The sequence below is a fragment of the Homalodisca vitripennis genome, chromosome 6 (assembly GCF_021130785.1).
Source record: "Homalodisca vitripennis isolate AUS2020 chromosome 6, UT_GWSS_2.1, whole genome shotgun sequence".
In the NCBI taxonomy this organism is placed as follows: Eukaryota; Metazoa; Arthropoda; class Insecta; order Hemiptera; family Cicadellidae; genus Homalodisca; species Homalodisca vitripennis.
In genome coordinates this window covers 159531327-159551750 of record NC_060212.1, presented here as the reverse complement: position 1 = coordinate 159551750, position 20424 = coordinate 159531327, and the positions used below count along the sequence as shown (strand labels likewise).

The 20424-nt window shown below is 34.4% G+C and overlaps 1 protein-coding gene across 1 annotated transcript in view; it reads right to left on the bottom strand.

Moving 5' to 3' along the window:
* The window catches only part of LOC124365099 (phospholipid-transporting ATPase ABCA1-like), a 77530-nt gene extending 59143 nt beyond the window's left edge, over nt 1–18387 (bottom strand). Inside the window, exons 1-4 of the mRNA XM_046821040.1 lie at nt 18096–18387; nt 16812–17036; nt 13876–13967; nt 12979–13137 (exon numbers count right to left, since the gene is read on the bottom strand). Coding sequence (XP_046676996.1) covers nt 12979–13137; nt 13876–13967; nt 16812–17036; nt 18096–18387 — 768 coding nt within the window. The remainder of the gene's footprint in view (nt 1–12978; nt 13138–13875; nt 13968–16811; nt 17037–18095) is intronic.
* Between the last annotated feature and the right edge of the window lie 2037 nt (nt 18388–20424).

The following is a 20424-nucleotide window of genomic DNA, read 5'->3' as shown; positions in this document are numbered from 1 at the left end:
GTCAAGATTTTTCCTTGAAAATATTCTCCTCACAGTAGCTTCTTTCTTAGAGGACAAATTTGTTTGCATGTTGAACGGTGCAAATCTGGCCAGTGTGATCTGATATCCCAGTCTGTACTACTGTGAAGTTCACCATATCTTCTGATATGTTGTGCAAATACAATCAATAGATGTTCTGGAGTGATAAGTAGTCCTTGTCTCTGGGAGAGATAGCCGCTTGATACCAAAAATTGATAGTTCATCCTCAAAGAAAGTGTTGTCTGTATTTACGGTTAATCTGTCTACATTGACATCTCCCATTAAGATTTGGAGTTTAGTTTCAGCTTTATATGTAGTAAGTACGTCAGCTAATATGTCAACAGCTAATTTGACTTGTCCTCCTGGAGACGATAAACACCAAGTACATAGAGTGTTTTATTCTGATATTAATTTTTGTTAATGCAGTTTCACATACCAGTTTCCACGTTCCTATTAGATATGTCTATTGCTTCTGTTTTTAGGTTACGTTTTTTCCTGTAACATAGATTGCAACTCCCTCCCATTTTATGATTTTTTCCTACTGTAAGATGTTACTAATTCATATCCACTAATCTTGGTAAGTAATAGCTTTTCTGTGCTCAATCCATGTTCAGAAAGTATCAGTATTGTTGGTTTTAAATCATTCATTAGATGGTTTATTCTCTCTACTTTTTTTGATAGTCCCTTGGACATTTTGATGAAATATAGTTATGGGAGCTATTTCATCTTGTGTAGGATAGAATTCCAGAATATTTTGATTTTGTGTTTTTTTGTAGCCTGTTTGTGCCTTGTCTTTCTTGGACGTCGAAATTCTAAAAAAGGAGCTTTTTTCAGTATGGTAATATTGATCTGAAGAGGTGTTGTTCGTGAGTTTTGTCTCATGTCCATTTTCCTGGGTTTCTTGGTGGTCTTCACCTACTGTAATGGGTGGCAGCAAGGTGTGGTGTGTCATGGTTGAGTTCTCTTGAGTAATCGGCAAGGGTGTGTTATTACCCTTCTCCGTATTTTTCCAGAGTAGAGGCACTGTGAGTCTGAAGTGTAAGAGATTGACTTACTGGGATGTGTTCATCTGCTTGCGTGTGTGGTACTATGTGTGATTCAGCCCTAAGATGTTTTGCTAGATCATTGTCCGAATAAACTGTTCATTTTGCTTCACCCATTTGCTTAGTGTGTCATTTGCCACTGGTGAGAAATATTTGAAGGTTTTCCTGTGTCTTGTAATTGCCACAATGCAGTGTGATTTAGAGTTGTAGAGCTCCTCTTCTGGGATCTTTGATGTTCGTACAACCGCAATGTGGTCAGTTTGTTTTCCTTGATATTCGTGGATAGATGACACATCATACCCCTAATTTTTGTAGCTCCAGTTTTTCAGATTGTTTAAACACTAGTACTTTGTGTTCATGTTTGTCAATGTTGAGTTTTTTTATGTCATCCAGTTGAAAAGTTTTGAGTTTCTTTCTTTATGGAGCTGCATGTTGTCATTCCTTGTGGGTAGAAATGAGACATTAGAGCTGCCCACACTGTTTGTGCACCTGTATGAATGGTGTAGGATTTTATCAAACAGTTGTCAGCTTTCGTGATGTCGTAGTAGGTTAAGTCATGTGTTGTTCTATTTATATAAGGTATCTGGTTAATGTCACCAATGAGAAGGGCTTCCTGAGCATTTGCTAATGCGCATGCATAGAGTATTTCACCAGCGTGCATCATCAGGGCTTCGTCAAAATCACTCTTTTGTAGGTGCCTCCCGATTCCATATATTTTGTCTTGTTTATCAGGAATGAGTGGACTGTCCTGCATGTATCCTTTGTGTCATCACGGTTTGGTTGTTTCTGGCTTAGTCTCTCTCGAAAATCTTTTGCCCCTTCTTTCGTAGGGAAAAGCACTAGGTCTCCATCTTTATAGTTATTGATGATAAAAGTGGTTTTACCACACCCTGGTACTCCCTGAAACCAATTTGATTTTGATGTTAGAGGGATCTTTAATTTGGAGGTGTTTTACACTTTTGTAGAGTCTGATTTGGTTCATAATGACTGTTTCGTCAGAGACTAAAATAATTTTCATTTGTTGGTTTGGCACTCGAGGGAACCGAGTACTTGAAATTGTTGTTGCATTGAAGTTCTATGAAAATGAATACCATCAAAGCCAAATTGATAATTTATTTTTGGATGGTTACCTAAAAGCAGTTTTCCCGTCTTAAGATCAATTACATCGTAACTGAATTTCGAAGCAGTCAGCTTCTTCTTAATTTGGTCCAACGTGCTGTTGTTTAGTGTGTTATTTTTTGTAGAATTGGGAGAATTTTTGAAGAAGTGTGTATTCTGCAGTTTTCCATAGTGTTTTTTGTTCTTCCATTGCAGCCACTGCAAAGCTTTGTACCATTGATTCTTCTCCTATTTTAGTTGAGTGTAGAGCAGGGGTTACAGTCTCATTGCTTCTCCAGACATTGTAGATACCTGTCTTAGGTGCCAAACGGGATATTGTAAGTTGTGAATTGTATTGATCCTCAAGTATTCTGTCCAGAGATTTTTTAATTGTTTTGTCAATGGTATAGAATCTGAATCTATGTAAGTATGCATTGCAGGAGAATTGTTGAAAGACTTTGAAGGATATCCGCAACACTGGTGATACCTAGTTGCAGCGAGCTAAGCATGTCACTTACATCCAATGAGAAAAGTACTGGGAATTTGATGCATTCGTTGATAGTTTCGTTAAATTTGAAAAGTTTTTCTTTCCAGTTGTTTTGCTCTGATGAGAAACATATTACAAAGTAGATCTTCTCTTTGTCTAAAAATGTCACAAAGCTATTGTATGAGAGTTTGTGTTCATTCACGCCTTTTAAAAATATCCTTCGCTGTTTCTGAGGTTTAATTTCAAGGAGCATTTTTTGTTTTTTCTACGTCAAAGAACCCAATCTCACACAATTTAGGTCTAATCATCATCGTTGCAAAGAGTTGTAGATATTAGTGGTGTTTTCATCTGGAATGAAGCCGGACAGTTTTAGCTTTCCAATCACTGGTATAATCTTGAGGGTCTATGGTGGAGATGCGACCGGTATTTAGAGTTAACTGCTACAGCTCTAATAATTCTCTCCTGCTCATACTTCTTGTCTGAGTGATTTCATTGTCCTCATCATCGCTAAGTTCTTGAGGAGAGGCATCTCTTGCAGCCTCGCTATCAAGTAGTAAAATGTGAAGGTCTCCGTCGCTTTTCGGAGATGAACTCTTCAAACTCGTTGCGGTATTTGCTAGCTCGTTTTCATTTTCTATGTTAGTAATGTTAAACATGTTTTTTGAGTTATCTCTTTTTTCGACGGAAACATGTTTTTTTCCTGTTTTGCTTAATTGCTTTAGTAATTTTCTGTATTTTTAATTTGACTTTGGGAAGCAATTTTTTCCTTCCAATAGTACGATTTTTTGCTCCATAGCTCGTTGTTTTTCTTTTAATTCCTTAAGATCACAAAGAAAAGTTGGTGACATCCAAGTAGTTGTGGTTGAGCTTTAGAAGGTTCTTTTATTTCACTGATAGGGCAAGGTCTGTCCGAAATCTTGTGTTGAGTGGTTTGTTTCTTTCCAGGAGTTTGGATTTCAAATTGTCAATGTCTTTGATATATCCTTCCATGATATGTAATTGTTTCTTATCATGCTCTTCAAAAAATGTCTTGCATTTCTTGGAAGTGTTGCTATTTCCTTCTCTAGTTGTTTTTCCCTTTCCTCTAGTTTTTGTAGTAATGATTCAATCCTCCGTAAATATGTTTCTTCCTCTTTTTGAACCTCTTCTATTTTGGCTTCCAAATTCACTAATGTTTACCCATAAGTTTGCTATTTTCTTTTTGCAAAAACTTATTCTCCTCTTCTAGTGCCAGTCCCTATTCTAGCGGCCATGGCCAGCTTCTCATCTTCTGCTTCAGGTTTAGCAAGTGATAAGCTGGTTTCAAGTTCTTTTAAGGAACTATTTAACCTAGATCTGAAGTGGTATGATTTAGGAGTTACTATCTCATCATGAGCTTGCAACATTGTTTCTTTCTAAATCTGGTGTGGTATGAACGTTTTGTGAAACAATTTTATTACAAGAAGGCTGTGATACATTTTGCCGTGTTATTGATGAAGTAGGTGATGTTAAGGTGCCACAGGCATTGCACCTCCAGGTTTTTATTTCATCGTGTTTTATCATTTCATTCAAAGTCTTATCTTTTTATGTTAATACAGCCATTATGGTACCACAGTTTTACAGGGTCCAGTGCAATAAATGCCAGAGTATTTTACCCCAATACTACATACTCCACAAGGGTATTTCGAGGATGCCTTTTTTGGTTTGACCATGGTTGTCAATGAAAGATGGACAGTTTTTATGAAGTGTTTTGTCCGGTTCACTATGTCAATGAATAAAAATGGACAGTTTTTTATGGAGTGTTTGGCTGGTTCACTATGTCAGTGGATAAAAATGGACAGTTTTTATGAAGTGTTTGGCTGGTTCACTATGTCATTGAAAAAAGACGGACAGTTTTTTATGAAGTGTTTGGCTGGTTCACTATGTCAAATGAATAAAGATGGACAGTTTTTTTTATGGAGTGTTTGGCTGGTTCACTATGTCAGTGGATAAAAATGGACAGTTTTTTATGAAGTGTTTGGCTGGTTCACTATGTCATGTGGATAAAAATGAACAGTTTTTTATGGAGTGTTTGGCTGGTTCACTATGTCAGTGGATCAAAAATGAACAGTTTTTTATAAAGTGTTTGGCTGGTTCACTATGTCAGTGGATAAAAATGAACAGTTTTTTATGGAGTGTTTGGCTGGTTCACTATGTCCAAATGAATAAAGATGGAGATCAAAGTGGAAATTATAGATGCAGGAATATCTGACCATACAGGACAGATGTGCAGAATCCAAAGAGACACAGGACCCACTACTCTTCAGTCAACCTCTAAAAGAAGAAACATGAATGACAGAAACCTACATAAACTAAAAGACCCTACTCAAGCAGGAAAACTGGGAAGAAGTTTACAACACTGAAAATGCTAATGAAGCCTATATCAAGTTCAACAATACCTTACAACGAGCCCTCAACCACTGTTGCCCTCACATTACTTCTACACGAAGAAAGAAAAAAGAACTACACAGTCTTATGCAACCCTGTAGTAAACTCAAATAAAACAAGAGTTTCTTAAAGCCAAAATACCTACCAAACAACCGGTCAAGAAGAGCACAAAATAAGGGCACTATCTTTGAAAAAAGATTACGACCTGCAGCTCCGGCAATTAAGAAAAACAAGCTAATGTAAATAAAATCCAAGAAGCAAACAATAAATCCAAAGCAATCTGGAACGTTTATCAACGATGAGAGGAAGAAGAAAGAAGAAACCATTCAATTAAATAAACTCATAATTCAAGACCAGGAGCTTATAAACCCTAAAGAAATATCAGACTACTTGAATGAATTCTTTACCTCCATTGCAGAAAGAACAATAAGGGAAATAGGAACTGTAAACCCTACGCCAGCACTACCTGAATCCAACAGAAACTGTCCAAATTTGGTTCTAACACCGACATCCAGGCAAGAAATGACCAAAACCATCAGGTCAATACAAACAAAAACCTCAAAAGGATATGATGACATCTCATCCAAATTAATAAAGCTGTGTGAAGATGAAATAAGAGACCCATTGATTGACATTACAAACAAATCACTTAGTTCAGGAATGTTCCCTGCAGCATTGAAGATAGCAAAGGTTTATCCAAAATTCAAACAGGGCCTAAACAACTGATGCAGCAAACTACCGACCCATTTCACTAAATTCCAACTATATCCAAAATAATTGAAAAACTAGTACTTGCCCGACTTCTCGAACACCTTTCCTCTAACCATCTGCTAACACCACATCAGCATGGCTTTATAGCAGGAAGGTCCACAACAACCGCCCTTATAAGCCTCGCTGAGTTTTTGTTGGACCAAACGAGAGAGCGGAAGCAACGCAGCAGCCATCTTTCTTGATTACAGCAAGGCGTTTGATTGTCTGGATCACAAGCACCTTCTGAACAAAACTAACAAGCCTTGGAATACGAGGAACTGCAAAGGCATGGTTCACCAGCTACCTGACTGGAAGGAGTCAAATAGTAGAAATCAATCACACAGGACATGGAAGAACCAACACGGTGAATTCTGATCCAAAATCAATCACGCGAGGAGTGCCTCAAGGATCAGTGCTGGGACCTGTTCTTTTTATATTATTTACAAATGACTTCCCCGAGTTCATGCAAGGTTACAGTAAAACTCTTATGTATGCCGACGACACTGTCCTTCTTTTGGGTGGTCAAAAACCAGAACAACTAGAAGTGGATAGTTTTGTAGCACTAAATATGGCAATACAATACTGCCACAAAACATGAACTTGTTGTTAATGAAAATAAAAACAAAACATCTGATATTGGGAAGACATGGCAAAAGCATTGAAACACTTCCGGGCCTAGACGAAACCTCATCCGCAAAGTATCTTGGAATTACTTTTGACAACAAACTCTCTTGGACATCACACATCGACCACTTATGCAGTAAACTTAGCACCGGACTGTTCGTGATACGACGGATGAAAAGTATAAGTGACTTGACAACCTCAAAAACAGCATATTACGCCATTTTTGAGTCTCACTTAAAATATGGGATTGCAGTTTGGGGCGGCACAGCTGCAGGCAACTTGCAGCGTATTCTTGTATTACAAAAAAGAGCCATTAGACTCCTAAAAAACCTACAGCCCAGGAGAATCTTGCAGGCAAGGCCTTTAAAGACCTCCGGATCCTGACAGTGATAGATTTATATGTTCTGGAAGTAGTACTCTACACTCATATCAGGGCAATAGAAACAGTAAAGACCGGAGCACAAACTCACTACTACAATACCAGATTTTCACACGACTACCATCTTCTGCTCACAGACTTTCCTCCACTGAAAAGAAACCAAGCTATATCGGTGCCAAGATATGGAATCAAATCAAATCAAATCAAAGAGAACTTTATTCATATACATCGAGTACAGAATATGTGTCAATAATGTATGTAAAAATTTTATCTAGTTTAAAACATAGATCAAGATAAAAATGTCATGTCCAGTTTAAAAATTCCTCGATGGAGTAAAAAGTCCTGTCAGCAAGCCATGCACTGAGATTCCTCTTCAACGCTGACTCTCTTGTTATACTTTTGAGGTGTCTTGGTAGGAGATTGTAAAATTTTGCACCTGCATAAGATGGCTTCTTGGTAGTCATGGTGAAGTCGATGAGGTTGTAAGACGAAGTCTGTCACATTGCGGGTTCCATATGAATGAATTTCGCCCAGTCTATTGTAATCAGTGTTAAATACATGTAGAATGGTTTGTTGAATGTAAAGAGCCACCACTGTCTGAATTCCAAGGTCTTTGAAAGCACTTCTGCACGAGTCAAGATGATTTAGACCTGCCAATATTCTTACCGCTTTCTTTTGAAGTTTTAGAACTTTAGTCATATTTTCCTATACTTGACCCTCCCCATATTATCAAACCATACCTCACAACAGACTCAAATAGGGCAAAATAAGCGACCCTGGCCGTTGACAGATCTGCAACAGACCTTATTCTTTTTACAATATACAGGGCAGTACTCAGTTTTCCTGCACACCATGTCCACATGAGGGGTCCAGGACAGATGTTGGTCAATGATCACTCCCAGGTATTTGGTCTCGTCCTCTACTTCCACCATTGGCAAACCCCTCGGTTAAGTTTGCAGCTCTTGTAAACAGGATTTGTTTAGTTTTTTGCTGTCATTTAGTGCAAGATCGTTCTCTTGACAATATTGTTTTGCCATATTGAAAGCAATGAAGGCCTGACAATCTAAATCATTAGGGCCTTTTTCAGCAAGTATAAGAGCTGTGTCATCAGCGTACATTGTGGTGTGGGCTTGCTCCTTTAGGTAATCTGGGAGGTCATTTGTTACCAATACATACAATACTGGGACCCAGTACTGAGCCTTGAGGGACCCCTCTTGTTTATATTGAGGGGTTTTGACCTAGCATTGGTAAACTGTGTTATTAACTGTATATTTCAGCTCTACTAGTTGAGTCCTGTTCTTCAAATAACTATTGAACCAGTTTATTGCATTACCTTGGATTCCTAAAGTCATTAGCTTAGTAAGAAGTAAATTATGTCCCAGTGTGTCGAAAGCTTTACTTAGATCCAAGAAAATAGCAGATACTATTTTTCCAGTTTCAATTTGGTCAATTACATTCTCAAAAGAAGTCAGTGATAGCTGTGGTTGTAGATTTAGAGGATAAAAATCCGTGCTGGTGTTTACTGAGCAAATTATTGTCCATGAGGTGGGTTATTAATCTTGTTAAAACGATTTTTTCAAATATCTTGGAGATGGTTGATACAAGAGATATTGGTCTAAAGTGGCCAGCTTCTGTGCTTTGTGGTTGTTTTCTTAATAGGGATTATTTTGGCAATCTTGAGGTCAGCTGGAAAAATACCCTGAGCTAAGGACTTGTTCATAATATCAGTCAGAGGCAGTGTAATTTCATCAACACAGTGCTTAAGTAAGATAGATGAGACATCATCTATGCCTGCTGATGGCTTTGATTTCATTGCCATGATGGTTTTTCTTAACTTCTGCCTGTGTAGTGCTATGAATAACAAATTCAGGTGCATTGGTGGTGCATTGAGGCTTCCTTGAGATATCTGAAGTTTGACCTGCTTCTTTTAGTGTTATCTCAGCTATAGTTGTAAAATAAGTATTTAGGTGCTCAGCTATTTCGAATGGATTGTTTAATTTGTTGCCATTGACTGTCAATTTCAAGTGGAGTGTCCTGTTTTCTTCTTATGGCGTTCATTATTAATTGTGTCCCAGACTGCTTTTGACCTGTTTTCTGAGTTGCTTATGCGGTCTACTATTGCTTGCCTTTTTAGATATTTCAGTCTCATATCATAGGCTTTTTTCTTTTCTGCTGTTTGGGTTTTAGCAGCTACGCAACCTGTGGTTTCTTCTCTATTTAAGGCTTCTAAAAACTCGGTCTTCAGTCTTTGAGCTTCTGGATCATTAAAAGTGACAAGCTCTTGCATTACGCTTTGCTTTGGTTTTTTTATAAGGACATGTTAGGTTCATTGCAGAGTTAAGTATTTGGCTAAAATTTTTAAAAGCAGTGTCCACAGCTGGTGCATTAAGCACTAATCCCCAGTTAAGTCCCTTTAAAGTAGTCACTCAGGCTGTCAAGGTTATTTTTATTAAGATGTCTTCTAATTGAATAAGTTGTGGGAACAGGTGATTTCTTCAGATTCGTTGAACACAGCTGTGCGTTGTGATCCGAAAGCCCCTGTGGTCAAGACATCTACTGTGACTTCTGGTAAAGGGATGTTGGAGCAGACGCAGTCAATTGATGTTGATGTAGTGCTGGTTACTCTGGTAGGTGGCAGTGATAATCTCCTAACACCATATTGTGCAAGAGCGTCATTAAGTTTCAAACAGGGACTGTCTTGAACTAGGTTGTCCACGTTTATGTCGCCAATTATAATGCTTTGTTGAAAGGGGATTGTGTTCAAGATCTCTGTTAAGTGATCGATTGCCTCATCCAAGTTCCCAGATGGTGTCTAATAAACACCCAACACATAGATGCTCTTTTGACCTTCTTTGATTTTGATAAGTTGGGTCTCACATATCATCTCTAGTGCTGGAATTGTAATCAATCCTGTCCACTTTATTTCCCAGATTTAAGTGTTTATATATGGCTACACCTCCCTCCTTTTTGATGATGCATCCTAGAGAAACTTCCTACCAGTTCAATAGTTAGGAATTTTGGTATTTTCAAGAGCATCATGTTTTAGTCCGTGCTCCGTTAGCACAACAATACTAGGGAGGAATTCGTCTAACAAGTGGTTTAGTCTGTTCACTTTATTTGACATGGAGTTGATGTTCTGATGTAATATAGTCAGTTTACTTGTGTCATTAAATTTCTCCCCTGTGTTTTCTGTGCACAGAGACTATTTTTGTTTTTAGTTTTACTTTTATCTTTTGGCAGAGGTCTAAAAAACTTTGATTTGCACCATTACCATGTATAATGTTAATGGGGCTCTTGTAGCTCATTTTCTGTTGCGTAGGATAGAGAGTTGTGGTTCAGTTTTTTGGTAAAGGGAGTTTGGCTGACTCTCCCTATGTCTTGGTCGGGAAATTTGTCCATTTTGTAATAAAATGTTGGTAGTTCAGTTTTTTTTGCTAAAGGGAGTTTGGCTGACTCTCCCTATGTCTTGGTTGGGTATTTGTCCATCTTGAGTTAAAATATCATGGTTCAGTTTTTTGTTAAAGGGAGTTTGGCTGACTCTCCCTATGTCTTGGTCGGGTATTTGTCCATTTTGTAATAAAATGTTGTAGTTCAGTTTTTTGCTAAAGGGAGTTTGGCTGACTCTCCCTATGTCTTGGTTAGGTATTTGTCCATCTTGAGGTAAAATATCGTGGTTCAGTTTTTTGTTAAAGGGAGTTTGGCTGACTCTCTCCCTATATCATTTCCATAATAACTGTTGGAAAAAGAAGCCCTTACTTAAGTTTTTTAAGTAGTCTTTTATGTTATTATTAAAGAAGTCGATGAAAGTTTCATCTTTGTCCAATTTTGTAGGCTGTGCAAGGGGGCTGGAGCTGAGATGTACCGAAGGAGTTGAATGCACTTTTTAGTGTTGGTTCAATAAAATATTTCTCTGCCTTGGGTGTGCAATGCTGGTCCAATTCCTGTGGTGTTTGCTTTATTACGTTTGTGGTATGCAGAGTTTAAAAAGATTCTTGATTTCTGCCTTTTTTGTCCTTCTCTATGGGGTTTAAGATTTTGTTCTGCATTTATGGTTTTTTGGATGGTAGGTTTTTATTTTACGGAGTTCCATTACTTCTTCAGCCCGAGTTTCCTCAATTTCGTATATGTCCGCGTTATTTGCTTTTGTGGTTATCTTCTAAGAAGTTTCCCCCCTGTTTCTTGTCCCTGAGCACTGGGTAGGATCCATCAAAGTAGCGGTGTATCATGGGCTCAACTATAATAATCTTCTCGGAGACAGAGGTCTGAGAGTTAATTCGGTCTTCAATTTCTTTCAATAACACACTGTTGATGTCCTCATTGTCAGCTAAAAGTGGAGATAAGGTTTTAGGTTGGTTATCAGGTTTTTTGTAGAGTTTCATCAAACTTCTCACCAGGTATTTCTTTTAAAAGGCCTTGGCTTGTACATGAAACATCTTCATCTGGAGGAAAGCAACATGAGTGGTAGGTGGAAGGTACATCATTAAGTATGTTAATGTGGTTTTCATTATTGCTAGCTTTCATTCTTGTTTGGCTTGGTGTGTAAGGATAGAGTGAGCTCAAGAAATTGAAATTCTTGCCTCCAGTTCAGTATTACAAGTTTCCAGGTTATCTTTTACAAGCTGAAATTGGTTGATATTAGACTCCTTTTCTTCCCTTAACGATTTTACTGTATCTCTCAGGGTGTCTATTTCTTTCTTTAATTTTTCAGTAATGTCTGTTTGCATTTTTATCATTATTTCATTGGTTTTTGTTGCCTTATGATAATCCTCTTCAGTTTTCTTAAAAGAGGAATGGTCAAGCTTACTTTTGTTAATGGCATCTTGAAGGTCTTTTATCTTCCTTTCATGCATGTTTTGGTCTTTTTCTGATTGTTCCTCAACATCTTTTAGCATTTGTTCTTTATCATTAATTTTCCTAAGAAGATAGGCTTTTTCTATACTATGGTCATTTTTTTCACTACAAAGTAGCTGAGTAAGGGTTTCTACTTGGTCTTCTGCAGCTTTTAGTTTATCTTCTAAACCTGAATTCTTATGGCTAAGGTCAAAAATCTGTTGTTTCAATTTATTATTCTCAAAAAGCAATAAAATTTCCTGCTTCTGCAGCAAGAGTAAGGGATGTTTCCAGATCCTGGGTTTCATTTGAGGTTAGGTTTAGAATTTTTTTCCTCGAGTTCTTGTTCACTGCATTCATAAATTACTTTAGAATGTTTGGAGGATGAACCAGAATATACTCCCGGACGAACTCAAGAGAACTGAACATTCACAATTTGGACGACAACTCAAGAACTGGCTGCAGGACCGACCATTCTACTCCTTGACTGAATTTTTTAATTGGAAAAATGATAACTAACACTATTCTAATGTTAATGACTCTGTTACTAATCTTGAAGATTATGTTAATAAAGATATTTTTGACTTTGACTTTGACTTTGTGTTGAAAATAAATATGAAGTGTGTAAATAATATCTTTATAACGTCAAAAATAACACCTGGAAAGTTTTAATTCATCCTTAACCCATGTAGGATCTGGTTTAGTTGAGGATAGTTTACTAGTTATGCTTTTACAATTTTATCTAGTGTCTTATAGAATATTCTTAAAAGGAAATAGGGCGGAAGATATTTTTCTCATTATACTAGTACGATTAATACAGCTAATAAATTGTGGCAAGCTTAACTTTTTTCAGAAAAATTCCATTGTTCACACAATAATTAAGTTGTTAAAGAAATTGGCTTTTCTATGTAGAACTATCTTCAGTCAGCAGATGTTACACTAATTGACAATATTTCCGTTTTAATTAGGCAAAATGACAAACTAAAACCTTCTTTAATTAATTACAATAAACATTTATTTACATCATGACCTAAATGTTATGTTTTGAATGAGAGGAGCTTTGCTCTATTGAAGAGTTCATGATGAGTTGCCATAACCATTAGAATCAGAAACAATGTTTAGTTACAAAAACTGCCTAATAAATAAAAAATGAACTAGAGTTTTTGAAATGCACGTAACGTACTGTGAACATAATTTTACTAAGCAAGATATTAATAATAAAATAAATAAATTGAGTGAGTGAATTTAGGTGTTAAATTTATTATTATTTGTTATTATAGCAGCAAATAAAGATGAGTTTATTTAACAAATACATAGTCTTTATCAATATTTATGTAGCATACCTTTATACCTGACGATTTCTCTTCTACGATACATGTGAGCAATGATGGCATCATGAAAATGAAGGCAAGAGATGTCACCAAGGGGAACAGAGTTGTCAACATATCGATGGAAGTGAAATCAACGTAAGGAAGGTAACAAACAATAATATTGTCCGGTATCTGAAATATTCAAACAGGGTTACAATGAGCCAATCAGGGATATATTTAGATTAACATATTTTATCTCATCTGTGTTCTTTAGTGTGTAGTGTGTGTTTATATAACTAGTGTTATAATTATTAATAAGTGCATTTTTAGAGATAGAATGCAAGGAGTTTTGACACATTACTTGTTTATTGTGCTTGTATCTGTGTGTCATAATAACACATTGGGGTAGTTTGTTTAATTTATAACTGAAGCCTATATGTTAGATTAGTTATCAATCTGAAAAAGAGATCGGATAGCAGATCTCGTAACAGAGTGTTAGTGTTTTTGTTTCTATTTACTATGGCAAATATATGAAAAACTACTATTACTTTCACAAATCCTCCACTCTTGACAAGAAACTTTAATAAAAGAAAATTCTCAGTCAAGGGTACAATTTTATTAGTAGCTTTAGTGTTAAATACAATAGTTCATGTTGTTGTCCCAGGGTCTCGTAATCCACCTTACGAGTACGTTACATCCCTTTACTTGTAGGAAACTCTTCGTGGGATTCCACTATACTTCTCATCTAAGTAGAACTCCAACTACTAACCAACCTTGATTAATGCTTTCTTTTTTCAACAAAAAGACCTAGGTGTTTTTCTCTCTTGATTTTTATCAGACTCTACATAATTTTCAAAAATATTATGGACCAAGTAATCAGTTTTCTCAGACGAAAAGCATTACAAACATTTATAAATGTGTAATACTTACATTCACATTGTGGTAGCTGAAGAGATAAGCTTGATCTATGGCTGCTTGAATCGTCAAAAATCCAGAAAAATGATAGATGGAAAAGCTGTTTCCTAAAAACATAATTCAAAGATTTTTTAGATTTGTTTAGTTGCTTCATAAGATAATGTTTCACAGTCTGCTGCATTTTGTAGCTAGAGAATCCTGCATGCCTGGCTACAAATGAACAGCATAGTATTAATATGATTGAAAATTATTAAAATTAGGCATTCTTGCATTTTATTTGAGAAATACATGTGAAATATGATTTTGTATAAGTCCATGTTCAAGGCAGAGTAGTAGCTAAAGAATAATAATACTTTTTACCACTCATTACTATTATTTCAATTTACTTGGAATATTTATAATTCAATACTGGTGTAAACCTTAAACATTTACCTCATAGATCAAATGAGAAAAATATTCATCTTCAATATTTGAAGATTGTGTTTAATTTAGAATGAAATGTACCAATAGAGACAGTTTATATTTCAAACCTACAAATTTTTATGGGAAACTGAACATTTTGACAAATGTCTTTTAGTAATTTAACAAAATAAAAAAACAACTGTTAAAAATATCAAAAGTTTTCTCAGAGTAAGAATTTTTTCAAAAATTAAACAAGCTTTTTTCAAAACTTATTTATATTTAAATTATATCATTTTATTTCAGAGTAATTCTTTTTACAGTACCAAAATTGTCTTTAAAGTGATAGAATACTTAAATAAAATGCTCTCAGTTTCAAAATTTTCTTGTCTTCAATATACTGGAAAACATTTTGATGGATGGAATAGCAGAAAAGTCACAGTTCAGTAAAATGTGTCTTACAAGAATCTAATTTGTCAAGTTTTAAAATTATTCTAATAGTAATTTTTGCAACTGTAAAATTGAATCCAATTTTGATTTTGATGCACTTTCATACATCTCTAATCAATGAAAGATATGAGGTTGTATAAGAGCAAAATAGATTGTTTTTAAAACATGTATGTCACACACAATAATTGTGACATCCTCCTAAGAGCAAGCAGTGCTGAACTCGTTTTATTGCGTATTTTATCAATATGTAGCCTGAGGTTAAAGTTTTCGTCTAATATAATGCCTAAAAATTCCGCTTGGGAGTCCAGTTTCATATCTAATAAAAATGTACTAGTACATTTACATTGTTATGTTTTTTACAGAAGCCCTATAAGTAAAGTTTACAAATTTTAATTTACTTAGGTTCAACATCAAATTTTTGTATGCCAAAAAGTTATCAATGTCTTGTATTAGAGATTGTATATTTGTTTTTACTATTAGAGGCATTTTGTCATGAAGTAACAAGCTTATGTCATCAGCATACATACATGAACTTAATCTGCATGATACAGAATTTAAATGAAATTTTATACTAGTTATGTAGTGTAAAAATGTAAAAGAAAACACCAATTCTTGGGGAACTGAGTATGTAATTTCTTTAATATCTGATTTTATATTTTGTAAGAAATTATTTTGAAGTGTTTTTATTTCAACATATTGTTGTTGATACTCAAGCTAAGATTGTAACCATAACAGTTCTTTATTCTTTATTCCTAAATATGATAACTTTTCAAGTAATTTGCTGTGGGATACACTGCCAAATGCCTTGGTCAAATCCAAGAACACACCAGTGATATTATTATCTTTATTTAAGGCTTCTAAGATATTTTTTACAAAGGTAATTAAAGCTAAAGTACAAGACTTTTTTGGTTTAAATCCATGCGGTTCAAAATCAAATATTGATTTTTTTTTCTCAAAACATTCAGTTAATTGATAAACTTGCATTTTTCAAAAACTTTTGACAGTGCCGGCTGACTGCAACAGGCTTCTAGTTGTTGGGATCAGTGCTGTTACCCTTCTTATACTTGGAAAAGTAAGCAGATTGAACTTCTTAAAATGTGATTTGCAGGATTCTGATTGACGGATGCCAGTAATAGCTCTCACCGCTTTTTTCTGCAAAAGAAATACATGTTTTGTTCTGCAATTTTCAAAACCCCAAATCTTAACAGCGTATGAAAGGTAGGGATAAACCAATGCAAAATATGAAGTCAGAAGCACATCGGTTCCCGTGAAAGATGAAAGTCTACGAAAAACAAAAATACCAGCACAGACTTTGGCTATAACAGAACTATTCATTATATGTAGAGATATTTGACAAGAACTTCCTTAACTTATAAGACTAACATTGTGGGTATCTTATCATACTCAGAAGACCATAAAGGCATAATCGAACCTATAATTTTAAGCAATATGGTTTAAATTTCTTTATTACACATTGTATATTGAAAATATTACAAATTCAAATTATAAATATTATATTTCAATTGTATCTTTCTAATTGTAATGTTTTAAAATGAATAAAAGATTAAATTTTAATTTAGTGTCAAAGTGAAATATTACCATAATAAAAATCAATATGTTTGTAATACTTGTTTTTTAACACTTTTTGTATAAACAAAAAATATTTTGTTTGTTTTTTAAAAGTTTACAAAGGATTTATTTCATTTTATTATGGCTGTGAAGTTTTCATTCAAAAGTTCTAAAAGGTTGATATTTTATTTTATTTTCTTTTTTATTTAACCATAATCTGTCCATAATATGACTCTTAATAGAAAGTTCCTAGAGACTAGAAACTTGGTCTAAGGAAGAACTGAATTAATTTTGGGCAAAAAGGTCAAAATTAAAAGTACATTTATACAATGTTCTTATGAATAGCCATGAGGACAATGAAAAGTCGCAGAATTACCTAATTTTTAAATAAACTGAGAATAATCATATAATGGATACTAATACATTTGGTGAACTGACTATTGGATTGGAGATTTTCATTAGGTTCTGCCAGGAGGCCTTCAATACCCTGTTACATCGATGTATTTCATTGTATTATTGTAAGTAAAGATTACCTGTTTGTACCCCTTGCAAAGTTTTATCCTCAGTCAGCATGCTTGCTTTTGTAGTTCTGAGTGTGTACTTGAGACTGGAGACATTGAGAGTGGAGAAGATTACGCCAATTCCAGCCGAGTGGTTAGTATAGCTATAGGGATTAGACCAGTTGTTGCTTTCTGATAAATATTCATGTCTGAGCCAGTGGACCAATCCATCCTCAGTTTCTTGGGGCATCAACGTCACTGCACACATGAAGTTTTAAATTAAATTAATTAATAATTGAGAATTATTATCCAATTGAAAATTAAATTTTAACTGATTCACAAAGAAGTGAAATAAACTAGCTTGGAGGCTAGCTATTAGAGGGGAAAAAAAAGCCTTAGAGACATTTGTGCTCCAATGGCTAGGAGAATATCCAAGAAGTTTTTAAGATGATTGAATGAAAAAAGCTCCCAATATAATGGGAAAAAATGTATCTCAAGGGTGGGAGAATATGTAGGAAAATAATATATACTCATAAGATTAGTCAAATAAAGTTCTAAACTGTGTGTAATCAGTCCTATTTATATTAGATACACCCTTGTATATCAACAAGGCATTTTCTTCACTTAGTATCTGAAAATTTCTAAAGACACATTTAAGTAGTAAACCTCCAAAGCAATAAATGTATGGTCTTTATTTGCTAAGAACTGAGAAGTCTATTCGTTTAGAATAGAAGTCTTTATAGAGGAGATCTAGAGCCATATGGCCCATTCTTATATTTGATTTCATTTTGTTCAGTAGGAGTTTTTAACACTGATTTTTTGAACAATGCAAAGTTATTGGGTTATTGTTGTGGTATTTTAATCCCCATAAGAACAGAAATATTTGTGAAAATATTTTATAAAATTTGTTTTTATTTTCTAAGTTATTTGATTTGGTGTGGTTTATTCCTTTTATGTTATTTGCTGTGTTTGATACTTTTGAAAACTAGATACTGCAGTAAAGGTTTCTAAATCTGAATGAAATCAAAATAATTTATAGAGGACAACACGAGTGTATAAACTGTGATTTATTAGCCTCCTTCATCAAAAGGTAATCTCATATTAGGGGTTGTCAAAACATGCTTTTCACTCTAAGCTAATTCAAAAGTAACTTCATTGTAGTAGAAACAAAAATAAATTTATTGTCTGCTTCTAACATTAAAAAACAAATACAGTCTTCATATTTAAACTTATATTTGTTTTATTCTTTTGTTACAACTTTTGTAGCACATTCTAATTTTGTATTATTTTTTATTCAATTAAGATACATAAGCTTACCTTGAATATCATGACTTTTAAGTTTAGCTAAGACTGCACCTATTATTTGGTGTGTAGCATTGTTAGGAGGAGTATATGCTAGTTTATAAGATTGAGTGCTAACTATATTAGTGTACTTGTAAGGGTTTGCATCATATATGATTTTCTCTTCTTGCATGGTCGAGGTTTTAGTGGAATAAACCAGGAACCAAAACAGAATAATTGGTATAAACAATTCACATAAAGTCACAATCCATCGCCTTTTCCTCACAAAGTATGTTTTCCACAGCAGGACTTTCAAAATTTGTACCATCTCCACCTGAAACTAATAATACCATTTGCTATAATATAAAAAAGTAAACAAAAACCTGTTATAATTTTTTGAATTTCTTACACTGAAGCAACAGAACATGTAATAACTTACATCTGTCACAATAGTCCTCCCATAAGCCTAAGAACTAAAAAATATTATTTACACATTCCCATTTTATTGTGACTACTAATGCTAGTGTTTTAAATAAAGTTCAAGATTTCAACACATTTTGGTTGAATTTAACAGCACATGTACTTTCATGTACACTCATGCACAATTGTGAAAATTGTTTACTGGTTGTTTAAAAAGTTTAATGGCGTTCCAAAAAATTCTGGTACTGTATGGCTCAAAACTGTTTAATAGAAATATTACCATTGTCTAATGCTTTTTACCCCTTTATACAGAGAATTTCTTTATAATATTACTTTGCATCAACAAAAACATATAAGGAAGATTTACACATGTAAAGATACTGGAGTAACCTCCACTTTTCTCTGTATTTGCTTAAAATAAATGGGTTTTATTGTATTCATACATACATGTGTTCAGTATACTTGAATTGACTATTTCCTGATCATACAAATACAAGTTAAACAACATGGAAAGAAGCAGTCTGAGTTAAGGGATAACTAACATTACATTTGTACTAATCACTGAATTTCCAAAAACATATTTTTTCAACTACAACATTTATAACACTGGCTCCCAAGTGACACAATGTCTATTCCTGAACTGCTCAGATGAGTCAGCCAGCATGTGTAGGCTCTGGGAGTTACAAGCCTTCCTACATGGGAGTGAAGTTTCTGAACCCACTACCAGAGACAATTAAAGGCCCCAATGTAAGCAGTACAAGACATCATCTATCGGTTTGGCTTGAAGAGAGACCATTCTACTCAGTTGAAGAATTCATCAATTGGAGATCTTCAGCCATGTTCCAGTGACAACCCGTCCCCGCACAGTAGACCACCATCACACTCAAAACTACATTAATCATTAATATTACACTGTAAAACAAAATTGAGGTTACTTGTTTTCAACTTCAATTTTGTTATTCCTACTCCTGACACCTATTCTGTACTTGATGTATATGAATAAAGTATTCTGATTGATTGATTGGTTAAAACATTTGTGTGTTGATGTCTGTGTTTAAGTTAATAAGTACTGACTTAGGCAAAACCCATTTGCGATATACTTTTTATTATAGACCACTGGACTTAACGAGCAATGTTAACTGTACTCTCAAGCTCTACAAATCTCTACCATATATTCTTGTTTCTTGTTTAATACACCAAAAGCCCATATAAATATTTTTTATTATTTCCTGTTAAATATATTAACTTAAACTCAAATTAACTCTGCACTTTTAACTGTGTGCTAGAAGGCTCAATTTACTACAGCTACATAATACTTTGAGGACAGTAAGTATTAAGGATATAACAGATAGGAAGCAAAATCACATAGAGATAACTGATACTTAACTGGTCCACTGTTAATTATTTATGTAGTTACTAATTACATAAAAATGTCTTCAAAAATGTAAAACTTGAAAGTATTTAAAACAATAAGAGATGTAAATTAAATTTTTAATAACTTTTTGAAATAATCTGGTTGACTTTGAGCCAACATTCTTGGATCATAAAATGTTTCTGATCTGATGAACACTAATTTAGCACAATAGTTATAATTATTTTACTAGTACTATACTGTTTTGTAACAAAAACAATTATAAACCTACGTTTTTGGCTGCAGTACGATGATTTATGGGTAATGGAAAGGATTCCTAATGTGGGTAATGACAAGTTCATGTCAGTTGATTAGATAGCCACTTCAAATCCATCTGTTATCTTATGTAATCCCATCTAACTGTGTGAAAAAAATTAATGATTTTCATGAATGAAACTTAAAATACGTTGGATTTAGGAATAACTACACGCAATGTATTTCTTAGATTAATTTCATCTATTTATTTAGTAACACACTTATAATTAGATGTATTGATTGTAATATTCATATGAGGTAATAACAGTTTTATCAATA